Here is a 23,996-nt window from a genome sequence, read left to right on the forward strand (position 1 = left end):
CATGAGTAAAATCTAAGAATTTTTTTCAAAGCTTGTTGTTTCAGTTTATTAAAATAATTCAGAGCCTGTTTCACCTAAGCTTTATCAATCACCTTTACTCTGTAAATCTTAGAAAGCTATCTTATATATTGTCTTTTAACCTAGACATCTAATTCACTCAAAATTTACTGAGCATATATTGTATGCTATGCATTGTGCAAAGTACTGGAAATTAAACAGAATGCCACTGACCAATCTAGTTTAATCGGTGACACAGATAAAACCCCATAATAAGTCACAGCTGTCTATATATTACCTCTTCCCTTAGACTGAATTCTTTGAGGTGAAGAGGAATTTTTTTATCTTTTCAATTGATCATTAGTTTAATTTTGCACAGTGCCTTGTATATCACATGTCCTAATCTAAATAAATGTTCGTTGAGCCAGTGACACAGGGAGTACACAAACTATGCTGCCATGAGTAGTTCAACTAGATTGCTTTCATTTGGAAAGTCTTGAAATCTTTATAGACCAAACTTTTTGCTTAGATTCTAGAACAGGAGTTTGGCAACAGTCCTCAATTTTCAAAACAAAAAGCTGGTGAAGAGATCAGCTTACTGTGAGAGATGCTTTATATTTTCACAAGCTCTTGTGTACTCAAAACTACCAACTATAGTAGCCAGAGACCTGGTCTCTAAGTCACTAGCTTTATGGACATTTGGCAAATCATTAAACTGTGGCAGGTTTCAATCTCTGCATCAATAAAATGGTTATATTTAATCTGTCTTTCCAGCCTCATAGATTTAGGGAGTAAATTAGATGACCATTATTATTATTACTCCTTTAAATTATATTTGCTATTGCTTTCAGGTTACAATCTTCTTTTATTTGATTCAGCAGCTGATGGAAGAAAGGCTAGTGTGGTGCTGATTGACATTACTTGAATCCGTGTTCCTTATTTAACACTTTGGTTTCAGGATCTTTAATTTCAGCGAGTGAAAAAAATGCAAGTGTATTCTTAAAAACAACCATAAACAGAAATATTTTTGTAGAAAAAATGTGCCACAAAGACAGTGAATGTTTTCTTTTTAAGTGCAGTTTCTTATTTACTGAGATGAGTTTCGCAAAAGAGTACTTGAATAATCTACAAATTATTAAGCATGTAGTCAATACTTTTGATAGTGTATTTTTAATAACAAACTTTTTTGTTATTTTCAGACTATTCAAAAGTTCATCTAACACAACTGTTGGAGAAGGCTGAAGTGATTGCAGGACGGATGCTCAAATTTTCTGTTTTTTATCGTAACCAGCACAAAGAATATTTTGACTACATACGGTAAGAATCGAAAAAGATACATAATGATTTGCTTTACTAAGTGCCATTCCAAATTCTAGGCTCAGGTTTCTGTTGAGTATGCTTCTGTTAAATAGGAATTTTAGTTTTCTTCTCAAATATTTAATTATACTGACTTTTATTTCCTAGAATAATTAAGTAAAAGAAAAAAATCAGATCATGGGATTTTTTTTTTCCACTTCACTTATATTCCTTTCTGTGATCACTTGTAATACCAACTCCTATCTGTTTGGGTGGAAGACCTTAAGCCGCCAAGGTTAAGGTTGATGAGCATGTCACAGACTCCTCTGATTCCCAGTTACTCAGTACCTTCTGTCTCATACCAACTAATGAAATTTCTCCTGAAAATGAGAGAATAAAAGGGTGACTGTCTCATGAGATACGGTGAATTAGGCGGGATTGTCAGGCTTCTGCCAACATAGAAATCTCCCAGCTATTATACTGTGTTAATTATTCATGAGGGAAATCTTATTTACTTTTGAATTCTAGTGTTCAGTATTATTTTTAAGTTATCCTGTGTTTGTCCCTGAAAACAGTTTCCCAGAATTAAAAAGAATTCCATGTCACAAGTAGTTTTAATACTTACAGCCCTTTCATATTTGTAGAAGAGAATTTCAAGAGAGTAAATGGGTAGATGTGTGTTTTTAAGAAGCCTTTGACAGTGCTGTACAGGTTCTAAAACGTCTACACGGTAATCCCTATAATCTGTCATTTTAAAAGCCTTGCTCTCACTTTTTAAACTCCTGATGGGATTGTATATGAAAAAAATTTAGGAAGGTTTGTTGTTTTGTTTCATAACTCTCTAGTTTTTCTTAAATCAAGATGATGGTTCCAAATCTAAATAAGCTCCAAGCTATGGAAAATGCAAAGGGAAATAAAGAGACAGAGGTGAATTTAGGCATGCATGTTCTTCAAAATAAGTGCTTTGCAATATCATATATTTTGATCATGAAAACAATTCCTGCCTTATGTTTGAATAGCCTATAAATACAGAGTTTACTCTATAATTCTCTTTCTGGTAAATTATTTACCCTTGAGTGTATATAATTCATGGAAAATGCTGTTCACATAATTTAGAGAATATAAACTGAGAGAGAATACAAAGTATTATACTTGTCAGTTGTTGTATGGGAATAACCACATATGACTTAACAAGAAAGGCATTTCTTTATATTTGTTAAGCATAAAATTAGAAATAAAAAAGATCCACTGTTGCTATTTTCTTTCCAAATAAATACAGCAATGGAATAAGTAAATAGACCTTTGGTACTAGGCTTAGCCCTGGAAGGCTGCCAGCGTCAATCTTAGGTGGCCACTGGAGGTCACTGTTTCTCTGACTTTTCTCTGTCCTTTGGCCTGTTTTCAGGTCCTTAGATAACTCTAGAATTTGCTCCATCTGTTTTCAAAAGTTCTTCCAAGAAGAAAAAAGAAAGACAGAAAGTATGGAAAATGGAAAGAAAATTGTTGTATATATTGTATGATTGATTCCAATATACTAGTATAAAAGGTGTATTTACTAACAGGGAAATTTACCTTTGTTGGATTTTCCATGATAGTTGTAAAATCCATGAAAGTTAAATTTGATACAGTTTATATACATATACTTCAGTATGTACACATAAAATATATTTGCCAAGGCATGAGTACAGGTTTTCAACACTGATTTTTAAAAAGTTGTATTAACTGAAACCACATTAGCATCAATGGATCTTGATTTTCTTTTTATGTAATGCATTCTAATCAGGGCACACTGTATCAGAATTCATTTAAAATGTCATCTTGTTATTCACAGTGCTTGACTAGAAAGGAGCCTTTCACTTACCTGACACACTTTCCAAATCAGTATGAATTATGAAAAATCCCTAGATAAATTCTGCATCAGTCCACATGGAATGAACTCATTCTGATCTCTCCCTCTAGGAGTGAATTCCTATATGAGTACTGCTTTATGTTACCCCAGATCAAAATACCACTTTTGCTCTTCCTCCTTCAAGTTCCCTAGGCGGCTTACTTGTCCTTAAAATACCTTTCTGTATCTTAAAGGTTTCCCTCCAGGGATCCCCTGATACGGGTAGACACGTGTAGGATTTCCATCAGTGTTCGGCGGTAGATTGCATATTCTGAGTTGATGTCTGTCACCGATAGTAAGACATTTCTCCTAGCCTAAGTTCCTGTTTATCTGTTTTCTGCTGTTACTACCTCATATAATTGCACTTGTAGATTTATGCAGAATACATGTCATATTAATAATTGGGTTTTGTTCTTGAGAATGTAATGAGATAAGAATTTCTGATTCAGGACAAGATAGAGTAGACCTATTTCTCCCTTTCCTCCTACTACATACAATTAAAAACCAGGAGTGTTACCTATATAAAGCAAACGTTAAGAGTCTGAAAGGTGGAAAGAAGGTCAACGAGTTAGGGACCTTGGGACCCGAAGGACAACACAGTGATGGATTTTCTGTTTAGCTCTCGTTCTGAACTAGATGCTAGTCATCAGCTCACATCAGTGGGCACAGACGAAAAAAATACCTGCCCCAAAAGTCTTCTGTGTTTACCCAAGTGAATCGGAAAGGGGCAGCCTTGAAGGCAGACTTTGTAGACAATAACTGCCTTTACTCCAGCTAAACATCACAGAAAAAGTATTTTTCTCCACACCACCAGCCACAGCCAGGTAGGAAACCTAGTCTTGCATCTTCCAACTGTTAGGAACCACCCTCCCCTCCTCCTCTACCCCTTGTTGCGGTAGCATCAGAGAATGCTAATGGGGAGCTGGTGTTTACAACCCACACCAGTGGCAACGAGTTGCCTGTCAGCCTTCCCACTGGGCTGGTGTCAGAAGGGGCCCAGTGGAAACCAGGACTCTTCATCATAGCCAAGGGATGATAATAAGGTGCTAACCCCTGCAGCGCCAGTGAAGGCCACATAGGAAGCAGTAATACCGTCTTTCTCTTTCAGACTTTCTTCACTTAGTATGGCAATCTCTAGGTCCATTGATGTTGCTGCAAATGGCATTCTTTCTGTTTTAAGACTGAGTAGTATTTATCTGTCAATGTACATTTAGGTTGCTTCTATCTCTGGACTATTGTGAATAGTGCTACTGTAAACACTGGGGAGCGTGTATCTTTTTGAATTTTCATCTTTTCCAGAGATATGCCTAGGAATGGAATTGCTGGATCGTATGGTAACTCTCTTTTTAGATTTTCAAGGAACTTCCCTACTGTTTTCCACAGTGGCTGCACCAATTTACAGCTACACCAACAGTGTGGGAGGGTCCCCTTTCTCCACATCATCTCCAGAATTTATTATTTGTAGACATTTTACTGATGGCCGTTCTCAGCAGTGTGAGAGTGGTGCCTCTTGGTAGTTTTGATTTGCGTTTCTCTGATAACTAGCAATGTTAAGGATCTTTTTATGTGCCTATTGGTCATGCCTCTTTGGAGAAATGTCTGTTTAGGTCTTCAGGCCATTTTTTAATTGAATTGTTTGTTTTTTGTTACTGAGTTAAATGCACTGTTTATTTTGTAAATTAACCCCTTGGCAATCACATCGTTTGCAAATTATTTTCTCCCAGGCTGTGGGCTGTCTTTTTCATTTTGTTTTTGGTTTCCTGTGCAAAAGCTTTTAACTATGATTAAGTCCCATTTATTTATTTTTTGCTTTTATTTCTATCGCCTTGGGAAACTGACATAAGAAAGCACTGGTACAATTTATGTCAGAGAATTCTTTGCAATGTTCTAAGAGTTTTATGGTGTTCTCTTATATTTGTTTTTAAGCCATTTTACCTTTATTTTTGTGTATGGTGTGAGGGAATCTTCTAACTTCATTCTTTTACATGTAGTTGTCCAGCTCTCCCAACACCACTTGCCGAAGAAACTCTTTTTTCCATTATATATTCTTGCCTCCTCCGTCAAAGATTAATTGACTGTAGGTGTATGGGGTTTTTTCCTGGACTCTGTTCTGTTGCATAGATCTACATGTCTATTTTTTGTGCTGTTATCATGATATTTTGCTTACTGTAGCTTTGCAGTATTGTCTGAAGTGTGGGAGGGTTATGCCTCTAGGTTAGTTCTTTTTCCTTAGGATTGCCACAGCAATTCTGAATCTTTTATGGCTCCATATAAATTTTAGGATTACTTGTTCTAGTTCTGTGAAAAATTTCATGGGTAATTTGATAGGGGTCATATTAATTTGATAGGGATCCAATTAAATGTAGACCGCTTTGGGTAGTATGGACATTTTCATAATATTAATTCTTGTAGTCTAAGACCATGGGCTATCTTTCCATGTCTCTTATTGTCTCTCTCGTTGGTATAACTGAATGGAAGGGACCAAGGAGCAGGAAGAACTGCATGACGAAGGTCCAGCCCAGTGGGAGGTGAGAAGTGTAGAGAAAAGAGCTGAGTGTGGTAAAGGGAGATACCAGCTCTATTCTAAGCAAAATGCAAGCAAGATGACCTGAGTAGTCAACTGGAAAGTGAAAGTGAAGTCCTGTCCGACTCCGCAACTCCATGGACTGGAGCCTATCAGGCTCCTCCGTCCATGGGATTTCCCAGGCAAGAATCCTGGAGTAGATTGCCATTTCCTTCTCCAGGGGACCTTCCCGACCCAGGAATTGAACCCAGGTCTCCCGCATTGCAGGTAGACGCACTGGGCCTAGGTTAAAAAACTGAAGCAAAAAAAATAAAACAAGATGCTTTTGTACTGATGTACATGGACAACACTCACTTTAGACCTAAATTCTGGCAGACTTTGAAGAAACATTCAGCATGTTTAACCAGCGTTGTCAGTCCAGTTTTCTCTTCCCCAAATCACTTCTAAAACCCAGTAGGCTTATAGTGGATGTGATTTCAGCCATAACATTTCTCATTCCACTTTTGTTTTCCTGGCCAGGAAATTTATCGTGTTAAAAGACCTCCAAGGTTTGTAGCAGAGCATTCTTACCTTAGGGTCACGGCTGGAATTTAGCTTTTTGTAAGTAATGTCAAAAGATGCTTTCTCCTTGATCTGATGGTAGGATGGATGAGCACCCAGGCTCTTAACAGTAGACAGTTGACTCGTAGTCTGTCACCATTCAATTCTGTACATGAGTAGCTCTACCACCACCGTACCAAGCAGTGACCATTTATTTTCTCTTGCAGAGAACATCATGGGAATGCTATGCAGCCCTCTGTCAAGGATAACAGTGGCAGCCATGGCTCTCCTATCAGTGGAAAATTAGAAGGCATCTTCTTTAGCTGCAGCACTGAATTCAATACTGGGAAGCCACCCCAGGATTCGCCTTATGGAAGATACAGGTTTGAGATTGCAGCAGAAAAACTTTTTAACCCCAATACTAACTTATACTTTGGGGACTTCTACTGTATGTACACTGCTTATCATTATGTGATTCTGGTCATTGCTCCTGTGGGATCACCAGGAGATGAATTTTGTAAGCAGCGCCTTCCTCAACTAAATTCCCAGGATAATAAATTTCTGACCTGCAGAGAAGAAGATGGGATGCTGGTTTACCACCATGCCCAGGATGTCATTTTAGAAGTCATTTACACTGACCCCGTGGGTCTTTCTCTAGGCACCGTGGCAGAAATCACTGGTCATCAGCTCATGAGTTTATCTACTGCAAATGCAAAGAAAGATCCCAGCTGCAAAACCTGTAATATTAGTGTTGGACGTTAATGCCCACTTTTCTTATTCTCAGTCCCCCTTTCTTCCCGTAGGAGCCCTGATCCTCTGTTGTCCATTTTCGTCACCCAGATGTTTTCCACTGAAGCATGCACATGCCACTGTCACCAAGAACGAGCCACCACTTCTCAGATTTCCGAGCTGTTGTAGTGTTCCCTGTTCCCTACCCTTCCCCCGACTGTGAGAGATGAGCTGTCCTAAGTTGTTTCTGACACCCTCTTGCCTAGATGCTGCAATGGTTTTATTTTTCCTTTATGCCAAACATAACCAAACTATTATATAAACTGCTTTAGTAAAATACAAAATAATGGCTTATAAATGGTGTTTAAATATGCTCTCATTTTAATCTACTGAACAAATATTGGGATAACTCCAAACCGCATGAAAAAGTGTAATTGCAGCATGAGTTAAACCTTGAAGCCTAGAATTGTCAGCACTTCCAACTTGTTGTTTGACAGTGTTATTTATGTTATTTATATTAGCTAACAGGAAACAACTACTGTGTTTCAACATAATAAATATAATAGAAAAATATTTTATTTGTATTGTTGTATAAAATATTTACAATCTTATAGAATATATAGAGTTACATCTTAATAGCAATTGTATACATGTCACGAAACCATTTCTCTTATCAAAGATGTAGTTTGTAAACCTCAAATAGTTGTGTATCTGTCCTGTTACAAGTACATAACTTTAATTAAACAAATTTGTGAAGGACATTATTCTGATTCATAAAGGTTATAAAATATCAGGTAAATATAGGTAAATATAGAGACAACAATAAGCCTCTGAAACCATCTGCTTCAGAAAGAGTCAATATTAATCCCATCCAAACTATATGAAAATGTGAATTTGTTCACCATTGTGCTTAAACATTACAGAAAAGAGAACTACAAACGTGGCTGGTATGAGAGAGAAAATGTGGACCTTTTACTTATTTTTACAAAAGCAAAATAATAAACGTGGTCTAATACAAAATAACAAAACAATATACACTGAAGTTAATGACACAAATAAAGTACTCAGGCTTCTTTTCCAAGCTGTTACAGCAAACATTTTCTAAACCTTTCATTTTATACAGAATGAGGAACAACTATAGTTCATGGGAAAATTTTTTGACTTTACAAAGTATAGACCTTGGAACATTAAGAAAAACACATATTCCCAATGGAAAAATAGTTTATATAATCTTATAGTAAAGAAAAAGATTAGCTATATAACTATGATCACATTAGATTATATGCTACAGACACATCTATCCAAAATACCTATTTTCCAATTTTAATACAATATTTTATTTTAATATAAACATCTGTCAGTTATAAACAAAGATAATTCACAAAGTACATGCTATCAGAATGAACTTTGGTAATCAGAAATGTAAAATTTTAAGGAACAGATAAAATAATGTGCTATTTTTATATAGAAATAAAAAATTAGCAGTGACACATTCTAGTATATTTTAGGGTGCTGAAAGCCTAGCAGACTTATGGGACAAGGTCGTAGATTTTTTATCACTTAAAAATCTATTAGAGTTTCAGATAAATTACATTCTTACTAACTGTATCCCTTTCTATGTAAAATGAGTTTCTTTTGTTCTTATTGATTTTTAAAAATCATGCTCTTTCCATATGTCAGTATAAGCAGTCTTTGGACATTAAGTAGACTTTCTCTAACCAGTGGTCCATTTAACAGGTGGACGCTTTATATTACCTTAGGTTTGATAAAATAGATGTTTTCTGAAGTAATTATACTGACTCTGCATTTTCTCCTTGACATGGAGAAGGCTGAAGTTTATCTTCCAATTATATGTTACTTACTGTATTTTCCCCCATTTTAATCCCTTCTATTCATGTATAATTACACTTGCCATCCATTCTTAACAACAGCTAAAACTCCCACTAAAGTGCTTCAGTTTTCAGTTGTCATACTACTTAGCAAGAACGGCAGAGGAAAATAAACTTGCCTTATTGCAGGTGAAAGTGATCACAAACATTTCCTGAACCTCAAATAGTTTTGGCCACATCTTGCTTGCTGATGAGGACCTCTAATAGTCTCAGTTTGGCTTTTATATGCTTGTATTCATAGTACTCATCTGCCATTGGTATCCGATCTTCCTTTTGTGGACTTCTGCAAAAAAAAAAAAAAAATATATATATATATATATATATAAAATCCATTAGTTCATTAATGAACCAAGTCATTAAAAAGCCTTTTTTAACTCTTGTGAGAAAAGGACAGGGTAGCAATTTCCGCTAGATTTTTGCATCAAGTCTCTTTTCCTCTTCATTCATTCCCTCTTCCATGTGTTACTAGGTTTCAATGTAATAGTGCCCTGAGAAGTTAATTATTATAAGTGTTTTGCAAATACATTGTCCAGTGCATAGACATATAACACTGGGGAAGTGGAAAGGTCTGTGGGAAATAAAAACCAGAACCCTCAAGATATTTTTTTACCCAGTCTTTCTCCTAACATCCAAGCCTGTGCAGAATATTCAGCCCTTATAGTGATAGTTGTTTAAAATATCAACCTAAAAATACTACGAAAATTACATTAACAGAAATAACTTATAAATCTATGGTAATAGGAGGGAAAAGCTCAGTAGCTACCTTACAAACATGAATTATTTCTAAACTTTATTGTACTTATAGTACTATGTCTGTTAATGTATAGAAGAGACACAGAGAAGTTCCTTTAAGGAATCTGAGTCTAAATTGTAGTGGTTCTTTGCACACTAATTCTACTAAGACTAGGCTAAGGATCATGCACATTTTTATACATATGCCTCCTGCCAGATGTTCTTAACATTTACTTTGAAGAATAATTGGGTAACATCTGGAGTTAAAATCATCTGCCTTCCCAGAAAATTACATTGCCAGGATATATTTTCTAAAGGACAAGAGTTAGTTCAGGATCTCCTTAGTTAATAAAGATGGCCAATTGCTTTTAAAATATTTCCACTCATGACTTTGAAATACAAGGACTGGAAAACCCAGATGAAGTCACCACCATTGCTACTGAATATAAACACAGATATTCTCTAATATAACTATAGCTGAAAATGGGTAAAAAGCAAACAACATATACCCCTTCTATTTTACCAGTATATAAAGTTATATTTCTTACCAATAAAAGAACAGCTAACAGTACACATAGATTTGTGTACTGTTCTGAGTTCTGAACTAGAAATTTCAGGGCAGTATATATAGTGTTACAACACCAGTAGATAACTATATTCTTTGGGAATCTATAAAGAGTCTTCCCTGAAATCTCTAGTTCAGAACTCAGAACAGTATACAAATCTATAGCCAGAGTTCCTCTCAGACTAACATAATTCCTTTGACTCCATTCTGTATTCTGGGCCAAACTTATCATAACTGGGTATCTAAATACTACCTTAATTTGTGTAAACATACCTAAGTGAAGAAATAGTCTAATTTATAGGGAAACACTAATAGTTCACGATGCAATTATCTCTGGTCCAGCACACTCCCCTTTAGCTAATAAACAAGAATGCATTGTACTAAGTATTTCCTTAACCACTTTTCTTATTATATAAAACATACATAAGCATTTAGCACAGGTCCTGGCTCATAATTGTTAAGGTCATATCTAGATAATTATGCTTCTTGCATAATGACTATTACCAAGAACATTTATAGAACATTACATTTTTTAATAATCTATTTGCATGGTTATTTTACCTATGGACAGGTAACCCTTCCCAATGAAATGTTTTAGAAAAGCAAGATCTGTATTTCGTAGCCATTCAACTATTTGATTTTGCTTGTAATATGGCACCGCTTCTGCATTTAGTTTAAGTGTATTACCACAAGAGGGCAGATAACCTCAACCAAATAGTAAGCATATCTGAAGTGGGTTTCCTACTCACTGGTGCATTTAACATACTACACATAGAACATAACTAACTTCCCTGGATGTCAGAGGCGTGCCAAATACCACTGCAGACCCATTTGGCAGGACTAATAACACACCAGAAGGTTCTCAAACTCTTTAAATTGCCTGTGTTTGGATAGGTTAAAAAATGTAAAAGTTGTATAGGAATTTTGTAAAGGAAAAAAAGAAAACAAATTGTTTTATATTCTGAATTTAACAACCACATAACATTTCTCATTAGATAGTTACCATCAGCAGAAAGATAGGTCACTTGGACTTATATAACAGTCAACTTAGAACAAAGAACTAACATGGGCTGAAAGATCAAATAGATTTATTTAAGGTTTGATTCAATAGTTATAATGGGATTTATTATGCAAAGTTAGGGAATTTAGGGAGTTCATCTTTTATTTTTTTAAAGATTCATGTCTTATACTTGATAGCTACAGCCTCCTATAAAACATACCCAATAATGATACTACCCAAATGTTGCATTAGACAAACGCTAGTTGTAAGTCACTGGAAATTATGTCTTGTATAAAGTCACTGTTACTGCAAAAAAACAAAAAATAAACAAACAAAAAAAAAATCCGAGCTTACTCCTAACTCTTAGTTCTCTAGGAGTTATTAGCTTAAAAAATATCTCTGCCCACACTTACCTTCCTGTTTGTTTAAAAAACTGTTCCTCAAATTCTCTCAAGGCTTTCCGAAGTCTCTTCTTATCAGCCCTAGTTTCTCGGAGATGGTCAAGAAGTACAGGCCTGTATCAGGTAGAATATATATTTGCCATTATGGAGCTCTGGCATAACTGAGAGAGATGAGCAGAGTTAGCTATTTAGCAAGAAGCTATTATGATACAGAAGTGTTCTACTTAAAAGAGTGCCTTTTGAATAAGGATGACACATGTAGAGCCTGACCAGAGGGGAACACATGGCAGGGGGCATCACAGAGGATGAAAATAACATCATCAGAAGATGGAAAGGACAGATGGGAGGCAAGCAGACTGAGTCCATTATAAAAAGTGGGGACAGTAAAGGCCACATGAGTGCATGAGGGAGAAAGCATTTTGGAGGCACACTCATCAGTTATCTGGTGACAGACTGAAGAGAGGCTAGAGGGAGAGATTTTAAAAAGAAGTCTACTCTGAATCTCCACTGTAGGGGGAATATCAAAACCCTTGGGAATGAAACAAAGCCCCAAAGAAAGCTATAATTACATTGCAGATTCTACTTACTTCATTCTAAGAGAGAAAAGTCAACTACTGACTTGAGAGCAGGAGGCTTTACCTGGGGAGCTTGTGTCTGGTTTCAGAAACTCTGTGAACTCCCTGAAATCATATATGGGCATTTTCTATAAAGAAAATGATTCCATTGCTTTCCAAAGAGCCCTACACACTCCCTCCCACCCACCCCCCTCAAAAAAAGTACACTTGCTTTAGAACAGCCTGCCAGCCAACCAAGAAAGAGGAGAAAAGGAGGGAAGAAGGAGAGAAGAAGTCAGGGAGGGAGGGAAAGAGGGAAAAATGGAGGAAGAGGGAAGATTGATGTTCTGCTTCCAAACAGGTCACTCTTCTCTCAGTTGAAACTGCGGTGCCAGCTGATAACAAGCACACTAAAAATCTCAGCTTACAACTTAGTCCTTGGTCTTGTCTCAGGTATTTGTGGGGATTCCATCCCTTTCTTGGGGCATATATACTCACCACACTGTTAAATGTGTTTAAAAAAACTCATAATCTGGCCTATAATATACAAATGAAAGAAGGCCAAATGATCAGAGGAAGGCCAGCTACTGAATAATATTAATAATGACACTAATGAAAATCCAAATGGCTCCTGACTGAGGACCCATTAGAAGAAAAAGGTCAGCTCATTTACTTAAATCCCAGTCTGGCAAAACCATTTTATCTAAATAGAATAGACGAGAATAAAGGTCCTGACAACTTTTGGCCCAACACAGAATCCCAATTCCTTTTGTTCTAGCATCATCAAAGGCCAACACTGCCAGGCATTAGACTGGTACCAGATCCTGCTGAAATGAGATGTAGGAGTAGAAAACTGAACATCAGCACTTATGACATCTTTAGGACCATACTGGGCTTCCCAGGTGGCTCAGACTAGATAGAGAATCTGCCTGCAGTGCAGGAGGCCTGGGTTCAACCCCTGGGTCAGGAAGATCCCCTGGAGGAGGGCATGGCAACCAACTCCAGCATTCTTGCCTTGAGAACTCCGTGGACAGAGGAGACTGGCAGGCTACAGTCCATGGGGTTGCAAAGAGTCAGATATGACTGAGCGACTAACACTTTCTTCACTTTACAACCTTATTAGGAGCCTTGCTTCCTCATGGCTTTGTCTCCTCAATTTCCCTGTTAGGAGGATAACCAGATTGTGTTTTCTGGTAAACGGCATTTTTTAGAGAGTGTAATAGCTCTTCTGAGTTGTATATGGTGTGTACATATAAGGTCCCCCAGACCAGAAGTAGTTCCAACATGACTCCAAGCTTAGGACTCACACTCACATGGTAGCCTCGTGTAAATTGGACATGGAGAGGGTTGGTGGTTTGACTTCCTTCTTTTCATCGGGGAGCAGGAGCTTCACGGGCTCAGTCTCATCAGAGTGTGCGAGGTGATCGCCAGCAGGAGGGTGAGATGCTGGGTTTGGCAAAGAAGGCTGCTGACTTCCCTGTGGACAGTCTTCATCAGAGTCTTCTTCCTCCTGCTTATCATAAGAAGAGTTCAGTAGAGTCACAAAGTGCTAAGTGCCTCTTAGGGAAGCAGAAACAGGAAAAGGGAACCATAAATAGACACCATGAAAACAGTAGGTGACCCCTGTGCCTACTGAGAACCAAGAGGAATGCTAGCTCCGTTGCATCAAAAGAAAGTTAGCAGAAGCTAATAAGCAAATGAAGCACCCATGCTGGGCTAAAATGCTTACCAAGCTCAGCTTCCTCTGCCGGCCAAAGAAGGCACAGACAACGGGGATGTGTTCCAGTCTGGGCTGCACTGCCTAGTAATCTTCCCTCCCCCAGACTTATGGGCCCCAGCCTCATAAGAGTTAGCATGGGTGAGCAGAGATGGACCACAGGCCTCTGTGTCCTCCTGTCGCCCAAATCAGGCCCTGGTCTGGGCTCAGATACAGAGAATACTCAGAAAATGGACAAATTCAGGGAACCACTTCATGAAGGCCAAAAACAAAATGGAGATTCTCTGTAACCTGTTTTGATAATGCTTGTCACAACCAGAAGATTTTCTTGCAAGGAAATCTGAGAACCATTCCCTGTTTTAAATTACGCTTCCTTAACGGGAAAATCTCAAAGAGTATGAATCACTATGTCTCTGTGTTTAGAGTTGTGGAAGTATAAATGTACTGGAGTATACTTAAATTTGTATCTGTTAATATTCCTTTTCTTTTAATACTGACATCTTGAGCAAGTGACTGTTCTAATATTGGTGGTGTAGGATTTGTGGTGCTTTTCTAGTTCTGTATTCCCATAAATCATTCTTAATTAAAAGTAGTCTAACCTGATTTCAGTATTCATATTTTCTATTGAAATAAATCTGCTTCTATCTTATACAGTGATGGTCAAATGGTACCAAAAACAAATGCAGCATTATTATGAAAGAACACACAAATCAATTTTCATATTAAAGGAGAAAAATTAACAACACCCAGACTAGAACGGGTTCTGTTTTGTCTAGCTGTGCTGTTGTAGATTAGGTAATGCCAAAACAATGAAACAAAATGCTAAAACTGGCTTCAAAAATAGACTCGCTATATAGTCCTGTTTAACAGTAGTTTTAATTAAGAGCCACTGTTAAGTACAGTGTGGGAGCTGAGGGAGACCTCGGTTCTACGCTGTGATACAACTGGCCGTGTGGGCAGGATATCCTGCCAAGAAGGCTTGCTTACCCTCTCCTGGTGCCGCCTCCCTAACTAAATATCAGTACAAAGCACAAGGACAGGTTAGTAGTGAAGGCAAGCTTCCCAACTTACAATTGTTGGAATAAGGGAAGGTGTGGACAAGATTTGCTTGATAATTCTGTATCGGTCATAAAGAGGCTTTATGAGGTTCTTGTCTTGCTTCGTTACCTGGAAAACATGACATTATTGTTCCTTTCTCAAACAAGAATGAAAACACATCAATGTTTTTAACAGGACCAAAAAAAAAAAAAAGTTTTGAAGCCTAAAAGTAAGGGAATGTACTTAAATGCAATAGTAATCTTCAAAAGGTAGGTCATTGATAAGATACTGTATGAAGCACATGCCAATTTTCTTCTAGGAAAAGTTTCTTAAAGGAGAGGTCCAAGTTGAGAAAGATGTTTTTAGAGCTTACTAGAGGAATCCTCAGTGTTTAAATGGTAAGGTGCCTTTAATTATTTAATTAAAGAATTAATAATTCTTTATTTCTTCATTCTTAAAGAAACTAATGGATGACTGAGGCTATCAATTTTTCTTCTGGAACATGTATTTTATCTGGACTTTCAAGATTCTACCCACAGACACCAACCCTGTCCAGGTCTTTGTCACTACATTCTTGGATTATATGCTATCTTACTGGCTAAATCTGACATAAACTAAATATTTTGGATAAAACAGTAAACCTCTCTGGATTCTCAATTTCCTACCTATACAACAAGGATGTTGGGAGTTTAAAAAGTTCCTTCCAACCAAAAAAAGTGTATAACCTCTTGGCCCACCAATCCATTCTGCCCTTTGACTCATCCCTAAACACTACTTTTCCCATGCCACAGGTACACACAATTCTAAATGGTTTCCTACTTCCCTATTAACCATCTGCCTAACTGCCCACCCACCTACCTACCTCTCCATCCAAAATGACCAAACTCCTCTGCTTGCTCTGGTTTTCCTTCCTGATGTGTGTCCCACATGACGTTTCTATATATTCACCACACACAGACTCTGTTTCCCTCTGGCCCCGTGGATCTCACTCGGCAGGTGGTGGGAAGGAAACGGTACAAATAGCACACGGCACAACCACCCCAGGGTCCTGACTCTGCCCTCCAGAGCCCCCATGAGAACCCTGGAGGAAGAGAAAATGGCTCAAACGTGTACGGTTTCAGCCTTCTAGCTATTCTCCATTCCAGCTGAGAACCATTCTGGCCTCTGCTGATCTTTCTTCACAGAGAAAAGGAAGTGAAGCATTTCTGTATCTTGCTGCCCGGGCCTCACCTGTTGTCTGTGTTGTAGTCTTGTCTGCCCAGATAAATTACATCATGTATTTCTTCAAATTCTCATGGTCCACATGTGTATGCTTTCCTACCCCCCATCTAATAACCCAGGTTTTTATATATAGTAAAAGTAGTCTGATTTTTAGCAATCTTCATAGAAATTCCACAGGCTATCTGACCCAAGGCTCTTTTATTTTCAGTAGAAAGAAAGACCACCTCTCTATGTTCAGTTCATTTATTGGTTAAGTAACCCCAAGAACCTTTCATTTTCTAGCCCAATCATTCCTTAAAGGTTTTCTTAGTCATGATACATTTTTACACATGAAAAATCCACATATTACATGGGATTTTAACAGGTGACAAAGAAAAAAATTTCTCAATTCATAAAACACTGAAATGATCTTTTATTCAGTACCTTATTGGGACTTACATTCCATAGAAAGCCCTTTGAAAGGGGTGCATTTAACTATTATTGGCATCTCTCTATTGCAGTTTGATTTTTGTGATTTTCCTTATTTTTACAATAAAAATATTTTATATTGTCTGGATTCTACAAAAGCTAAATTTAGTCTTAAACGAGAAAAAGAAAAGAGTGACCAAAACGTAAGTTAGAATGATGAATGCTATTACAGAAAGGCTCCTCCCACAGATGCTAGATAAAAGTCAGAGCAGGCATATAACGTATGGAGTTCATCTTTCACTCGAATGATTCTGATTTACTCTTAGGGTCACTATTAAAGTAATCCCCAAAGACAGATGTGAGGGTTCAATGGCCATAAGTACAGGACACTGCCAAAACTGTAATGCCTTCAGTGCTTATCCTCGAATACATTTGGACAGGACAGCAGGCTGCCTGAACAAGAAGGCTTAGTGGTGAGACATGCCAGGAGCTGTCTTCCACTCAGGGGCCTGTGGAGAGTAGCTATCACGAGGCCTGCAAAGTGGATCTTCACGGAGGAAAAGGAGTCGAGGTAGGCTCTGCAGGACAGGTACCTCCAATCAAGGGGCAGAGACACATTGGACTCAGCTATTCTTCATTCCTCGGCCACTTTCTACTGAGATTCAGACCATTTTCTCCTCTGAGTCCAATGGCTCTTTCTGAAATGCATCCTGCTCCCCAACTCTGCATATTAGTGGCTGGCTATGACATAGTAGTAGTATATAACTTATGTTTTTTTATTTAAATGGAGAAAACAAGGACCGTGTTGAATAACCTGCAAGAGCCAGAGAGAGATCCAGAGCATGAATGGGTAGTCCGATCTTAAAGATAAATTTAAGGATATAAACCTTGAAGCTAAATGACCCTTCCTTCCTGCTCCTCCATTTTTATGGCATCAGAAAAAAGACTTCAAGAAGGATAAGCAAGAGGGGACCATGCATAGAAGGAAATTTGACAAGCTTTGTTGACAACTTGACATCTCCATCGTAAAAACTGCCCCACCCCACCCCATCCAGGAGGTTATTCCAATCACCAAGGTCTGGAATGGCTGCCCCGAGCAAGCTGGTTTTCCAAGCAGAGCTGCTGCTGAGTGGTCAGCCCCAGTGTCCATTCTTTCTGGGCCCTGGTCAGACAGTTGTTAGAAAAAAAACTGCTGCAGCCTAAGTGCTTTTACCACCATCCCTGTTTCCTTTCTCCCCATGGTACTGGTCCCTGTGTTCTTTCACAGGAAACCACAGAAACATAAAAATCACTCAAATCGTCACCATATAAACAAGCTCTCTCTTGCAGAGGGAGGCAGAACTGACATTCCCCTCTCTGGACAGAGAGTGATGGGAATCCATTATTCTTTAGCCTTAAGGACTCAAGTTCTGTCAAACTTTCCCTGAGTCTGTCTCCCCAAGCCCTCACTGAGGGAGACAGTCTGTGTGGAACAAATCTGTTTCAACTAACCAGTCAGTCCAACAACACAGGAGGTCACTAGTGAACATCACCATGCAAAACAGCTGCTGGAGAGGATGGCCAGGTCAGCTCAGGTTTCCAAGCATATGCAGATCAATGTTGGCCTTGAAAAGAGAGGCCGCAAGTTCAGATAACTGGCTTCAAAAATTACACACTATATTTAATTTGGAAAATTATGGACTCTCTGAACTTTAGATTCTTAACATGCAAAATGAGGATTATTTTTAATTATCTTATGTAAATATCCCTGGCACAGAGTCAGGCAACTAAATGTTATTTAAGTCATCAAACTACTTGATTTGCGGTTACCATCAAGGTTGTAAATTACTAAAAGAGGAAACCATGGTGCTATTAAAGCATAAGTTTAATAAATAATGAGAAACTATGTCAATATGAATATGCAAAATGAAAAAAAGGATTCATAATTATGTAGACTGCTACCTTTTTTTAAGGGGCAAGTTAAGAATGTATATTGATCCTTTCTTGTATATGCCTTATATAGAAACTCCAAAAGGACACAAAAAACATTACTAACAACAGCTGCACCTGCTCAGGGGTGGGAGACCTCAGAGCTGGAGCTGGCAGACGGGGAGGAGTCTTTTTAATGTGTAGCTTTTTCTGTTCTTTCAACTATGTGAGAAAGTATCACCTATTCAGAAAATTAAAATTTTTTGAAAGGATAAATAGACAAAAGAACTTGATAGGATATTCCTTTTGGTGCCTTTTACCCTTCCTCCAATGCACAACTCACTAATCCATGATTAAATTTATTTCATCTTTATAATTATTATGTTTTTTAAAAATCTGCTTTTCTCTTCAGAGACACTACAGTTGATGAAGGGGCAGCAGTAGTAATGGTCATTACTCACCCACATGTAAATCTGTGCTGTGCGCCTGACCCCACCTACAGTTCTTGGAAGGGACAATAAAAAGGGGAGAGGTGCGAGTTCCAATTCAGCATTTCAGAGGAAGACATAAACAGGCATCATAATCAGAACTGAGGGGTGATTCACTCATTTTCAGGGCTCAATGCACACCCTGTGACCCGGAAGTGACTATCTCCAAAAATCACCCACAGATGATAGAGGGAGAAAATCACTCAGTGGCAGGATCTGAACTGACAAGGCCATGCTGTAGGGTCCCCTGCATTTGTCAGTTTTAGGATGAGCTCTGACTAAACACCAATGGCAAAAATTTCAGGAAGAGTCATAAAAAAGGCATCTCTAGAAAAGAAAGAACTCATCTTGAAAGCTTTAATATTTAATGCATTTTAAGCAGTAAAGCAAAGACCCTAAATGAAAATCATCCATCATTTTGAGTTTAAAGAAATGGGACCTAATGAGATCACCTCAAATGCTAATCAGTTCCCTAAGGAGCCAAGAATAACACTATCTTAGAAATTTTCAGTCCTCCCTTTGCGTCTTCTGTGGCTTCTAGACTCCCCCCTTAGGAACCATCCATAGCTGCCCGGCCACGTCAGGTTGGCTGTGTGAAGTTCTCCCAGAACAATCCTGCAGCTTTAGGTCCTGAGACACACACATTCCACAGCAGGTGATATCTGTTTAAAGAATCTAACTTTAGCCTACTACAGCGATACGAGGCTTCTCTGAAGGGACTTCTGACACTAGGAGTTTCCCTGGTGGCTCAGATGGTTAAGAATGCAACGCAGGAGACCCAGGTTCAATCCCTGGGCTGGAAAGATCCCCCGGAGAAAAAGATGGCTACCCACTCCAATATTCTGGAGAATTCCATGGACAGAGGAGCCTGACGGGCTACAGTCCATGGGGTCACAAAGAGTCAAACACAACTAAGCAGCTTTCACTTTTCACTTTCTGACACTAAACAGTTCAACAGATGGCTGATTCATGGCAATGTATGGCAAAAAACCTTCACAGTATTGGAAAGTAATTATCTTCCAATCAGTAAAATAAAATAATAGAAATAAACAGCCATTTAAACAAGGATGACTTCTAGAGAACTCAGAGTTTTTCTGACCTTCAGACTTTCACTTACATGTTTTTATTTGACTTAAATGCCTCAGCAGGGTGACGGACCATCCCAGTTTTCCAAGGACTGAGGCTTTTGGTGGGCCATGGAATTCTCGGTGCTAAAGTTAGGAAAGTCTAGGGAAAGCTGGGATGGTGGGTCACCCTACTCATGAAATATCTTAAAACAAGTATGTCTGAAACAGACCTGCTAAGCTTCCTCTCCTACCCTCAGTGTGCGCCCCTCTAGTTTTTCCCCATCAGTAATGGACCCATCTCCTTTCCTTCACTCCCTACCACCCAGTGATTCAGCACATCCTTTGATTCTACAACCTAAATAGAGTTTGAATGCATCTGCTTCTTTCCATCTCCACAGTGAACATCTAGTCCAAGCCGCCCATTTCACCTTCCCGTTTCCGCTCATTTTCCTATGATTTATTCTGCATAGATCAATCAGGAAGATCTTTTATGTGTAAATCACACCATGCCACTTTCACACTTGGAACCATTCAACAGTTTCCTGATACTTTCAGTGGCCTGGGAGCTCCTGTGTTATGGGCCCTGACCTGTCTTTTCTGACTTCATATCATGCCGCCCGGTGCACTAGCACTCAGACCTGAGAATTCCAACCACCGACGAGCTCTTCCTTCAAAGGCCACCGTACTTGCAGTTCCATCTATCTGGAATGCTCTTTGCTGCTCTCTTGGCCTGCTGATTCTTTTGCATTAAATGTCACAGGACTTCCTCACCACACTATATAATACAGAAACCATTCTTATTATTTTCTATCATATCATGTTTCTTTGCACAGTACTTATCAAAATCTTTAATGGTTTTATCTATTGAGTTATTTCTTATATCCCAACTCCAGAAAAACATGAGCACCATGAAGGCAGTAACCCACATCACTTTACTATCTTGTTAATCTTTTTATCCAGCACATACCACAGTTCATAACACTGATAGGCACTCAGATCTTTTTGCAAATGAATGACTGCCCACCAGTTACCAGGCATCGCCCTTTATTGTCAAAACAACTATATTAATAGGTATTATCTGTATTTTTATTGATGAGGAAGTTGAATATCAGAGAATTAGTTCACTTGTGAAGCATACATAACTAGAAAGTGGCTTATTCAAGGACAGAGTCCTGCTCTAAGTGTTATATGTTGCTTTTATAGATGTGGTCAAAGTAACTATAAAATATAGGAAAGACCATCAGAAGCACTAAAGAATGGAAAACCACAGATGTGCCTGAAAATGTGAGCATGTCATGTGTCTACACACACACACACACACACACACACACACACACACACAGAGTTATCTACTTACCCAAGGACCGTGACAAAGTCTAGAACCTTTGTGGGTGGGAGGAGGGGATACACTGGCTGAGTGAAGATCACTCATCACGACACACTGGTTATTTTTAAGTTGAATGATATTTCTTAATGACAGAGGTATCCAAGGGCCCATTTCTACTTGTATATCATATGCACCAAGAAGGGGAAACAGTAAGCCTTTTGGGATTTGGCATATGTTGCCATCTTAAGATCTAGACTAGATAATGTAAATACAACAGAACAAGTAAAGCCAGCATTCTCCTCAAGAGGACTTCATTTCAAAGTCTAATATGCTAGTCTGTTCATTCATAAATCCATTCACCTTGCAAACACTTACTCAATACCTACTATGTACAGACACTAAGGATCGTAAGTAATAAACAGCCTAAGCTTTACTCAAGAAGTTGTCAAGTACCGTGAGAGACAGAAAATGGCATACAGAATAGTTAAGAGCTATGTTAGGGTATTACTTAGTTGTTAAGTCATGTCTGACTCTTTTGTGACCCCATGGACTGTAGCCTCTGTCCATGGGATTTCCCAGGCAAGAATATTGGAGTGGGTTGCCATTTCCTCCTTCAGGGGATCTTTCTGACCAAGGATTGAACCCATGTCTCCTATATTGGCAGGCAGATTCTTTACCACTGAGCCACCAGGGAAGCCCTATGTTATGGTAGCTATAGATTATTCAAGAAATGAAAGAACCCTGCTACTCAGAGTTCAGACAGAAAGGACTACTAGGAAGGTTCCTTGGCATTAGTAAAATGTGAGCATAGATATGCAGGAGAGGAGGGACTAACCAGGTAAGTACTAATTGGTTTCATCATCTTTTTTTGTAAAATATAATACATCTTTTCTTTGAGCTCATATATCCAAATGTGTAACTGACAACTGTATCTGGGTATCTCACCAAGATTTCAAAACTAAGATGTCTAAGCTGAAGTCTTCAGGTATGTTACCTAGCACTCCTCAAGAAACCCTACCTCTCTATCCTTATGATATGAAATATTAAACCATAGTCACATGGCATTTACTCTCTGTGCCCAAATTCATAAGGACAACATTCAAACCAGAGTATGGCTCATTCAAGTAACCCTAACTTGACTACATCTATAAAGACCCTGGGCTTCCCAGGTGGCTCAGTGGTAAAGAATTCACTTGCCAATGAAAGAGACTCAGGAGACTTGAGTTCAATCCCCAGGTTGGGAAGATCCCCTGGAGGAAGAAATGGTCACTCACTCCAGTATTCTTGCCAGGAAAATCCCAGGGACAGAGGAGCCTGGTGGGCTAAGTCCATGGGGGTGTGCACGCACACACACACACACATACACACACAGTAAAATGAGGCTATAATCCTAGTATTGGGTTCATTTGCTAACTTATCAGGGGAACGTAAGGGAGAACAAGATATGATATACGCTAGCGTCTTTCCCATTTTTCTGTCATCAACATGCAACACTATAACCTTCAGAATGGCAACACCCAGAACCATGTGGCAATACTGTAGGTCATAGCTAACAGCCCACTAGGAACTCATCTGACTGAAATTTCAGAGCCAGTCTCACAAAGATGTTTATGTGTACAAACTGGTCAAAACCATGGTCTTACTGGCACCATGTGGAGTGCTGGGGCCCTGTGAAGGCTGGTGAGGTACCTTAGGATCCTCCTGGGAAGGAAGCTGCTCTCTTTTCTCCTTCAGGCAGCTCAGCACAGCATCTGGAGTCTCCTCTCCCGAGGAGCTCGGCTCAGGGCCCACGGCCTCCGGCTTCCCATTCTCTCTTGGGACTGTGGGTTGCTCACAGGGCGGGATCCTAGGTGGGCCTTTGGGAGCACTCCCTTGCTCTTCCGACAGCTTCAGCTTTAGTTCTAAGAGAAATGTGATGAGTTACCATGAGCACGCAGACTCATTGGTCTAATAAGACCAGAGAGCCTTTCAGGAATTTCTCCCCTGATGCCGAGTGGAAATGAACAGTGCTGACCATGGCTTTCCACAGGGCAAGGGCAGCCTTAATAACCAAGGCTAGCAGCACACACTCCCCATCAGATGTGAAAATAGAGGGCTCTTGAGGCAAGGATCTCATAGAAGTAGAAGGATCATGAATGGTTTAGATTTCAGAGGAAGAAGACCAGAGGTACTTGGCCCCAAAGTTTTCACCTGTTATCTGCCACAGCACCTGAAATACTACGCTCAAAGATTCCTTTCCTCGGGTTTTGAAAGTTGTGCAGTCATGAAGAGCCCCCTGTGGAAATGCAAGGTCTACTGGAAGACATTACACAGGCAGTCATCTGAGGATATATAGGAGGGGCAGGGAACAGGAGACAGAATGCCAGTCCCAACCTGACAGATCTCACACTTTTGTCTTAATGCCAGTATTTAAAATCCAGAAATCACCATTATTGCAATGTGGCTTTATATAAACCTACATAATTAAAAATAAAAGGGCCACCTGGGACTTATTAGGAAATTCCATTTCAGAATATGCTAGGGGACTGGTCTTTTGAATGAGGCATCATTTATATTGATTTCTCAATTACATAGCACATTGTCTTTGTTTGATGTTTGTTTTTTAGTTAGGCTCTGGCGTGGTGTTTAAACACTGCATATTTTATAAACCTGCTACATCACTACAGTTTAATACCACTGAATTAATTTAATATTCCTTTCCAGTTCT

At 38.9% G+C, this 23,996-nt stretch overlaps 2 protein-coding genes across 13 annotated transcripts in view; one reads left to right on the forward strand and one right to left on the reverse strand.

Moving 5' to 3' along the window:
• Window positions 1-7,733, forward strand: part of PHYHIPL (phytanoyl-CoA 2-hydroxylase interacting protein like) — a 95,478-nt gene extending 87,745 nt beyond the window's left edge. The window contains exons 4-6 of one of the 3 annotated variants that reach the window (XM_027531051.1): window positions 1,197-1,314; window positions 6,473-6,628; window positions 7,049-7,547. In XM_027531051.1, the coding sequence (XP_027386852.1) occupies window positions 1,197-1,314; window positions 6,473-6,628; window positions 7,049-7,163 (389 nt within the window). In that variant the 3' untranslated portion in view covers window positions 7,164-7,547. Of the gene's footprint in view, window positions 1-1,196; window positions 1,315-6,472 lie in introns of all 3 variants that reach the window. The other 2 variants (XM_027531052.1, XM_027531050.1) reach the window with 2 other exon arrangements.
• Window positions 7,528-23,996, reverse strand: part of FAM13C (family with sequence similarity 13 member C) — a 286,605-nt gene continuing 270,136 nt past the window's right edge. For 5 of the 10 annotated variants that reach the window (XM_027531039.1, XM_027531042.1, XM_027531049.1 and 2 more), the window contains 5 exons: window positions 22,979-23,190; window positions 14,904-14,999; window positions 13,429-13,628; window positions 11,574-11,675; window positions 7,533-9,146 (listed from right to left, as the gene is read on the reverse strand). In XM_027531039.1, coding sequence (XP_027386840.1) covers window positions 9,023-9,146; window positions 11,574-11,675; window positions 13,429-13,628; window positions 14,904-14,999; window positions 22,979-23,190 — 734 coding nt within the window. In that variant the 3' untranslated portion in view covers window positions 7,533-9,022. Of the gene's footprint in view, window positions 9,147-11,569; window positions 11,676-13,428; window positions 13,629-14,903; window positions 15,000-22,978; window positions 23,191-23,996 lie in introns of those variants that run through there. The other 5 variants (XM_027531041.1, XM_027531040.1, XM_027531047.1 and 2 more) reach the window with 5 other exon arrangements.

The sequence above is a fragment of the Bos indicus x Bos taurus genome, chromosome 28 (genome assembly GCF_003369695.1).
Source record: "Bos indicus x Bos taurus breed Angus x Brahman F1 hybrid chromosome 28, Bos_hybrid_MaternalHap_v2.0, whole genome shotgun sequence".
NCBI classification, from domain to species: domain Eukaryota; kingdom Metazoa; phylum Chordata; class Mammalia; order Artiodactyla; family Bovidae; genus Bos; species Bos indicus x Bos taurus.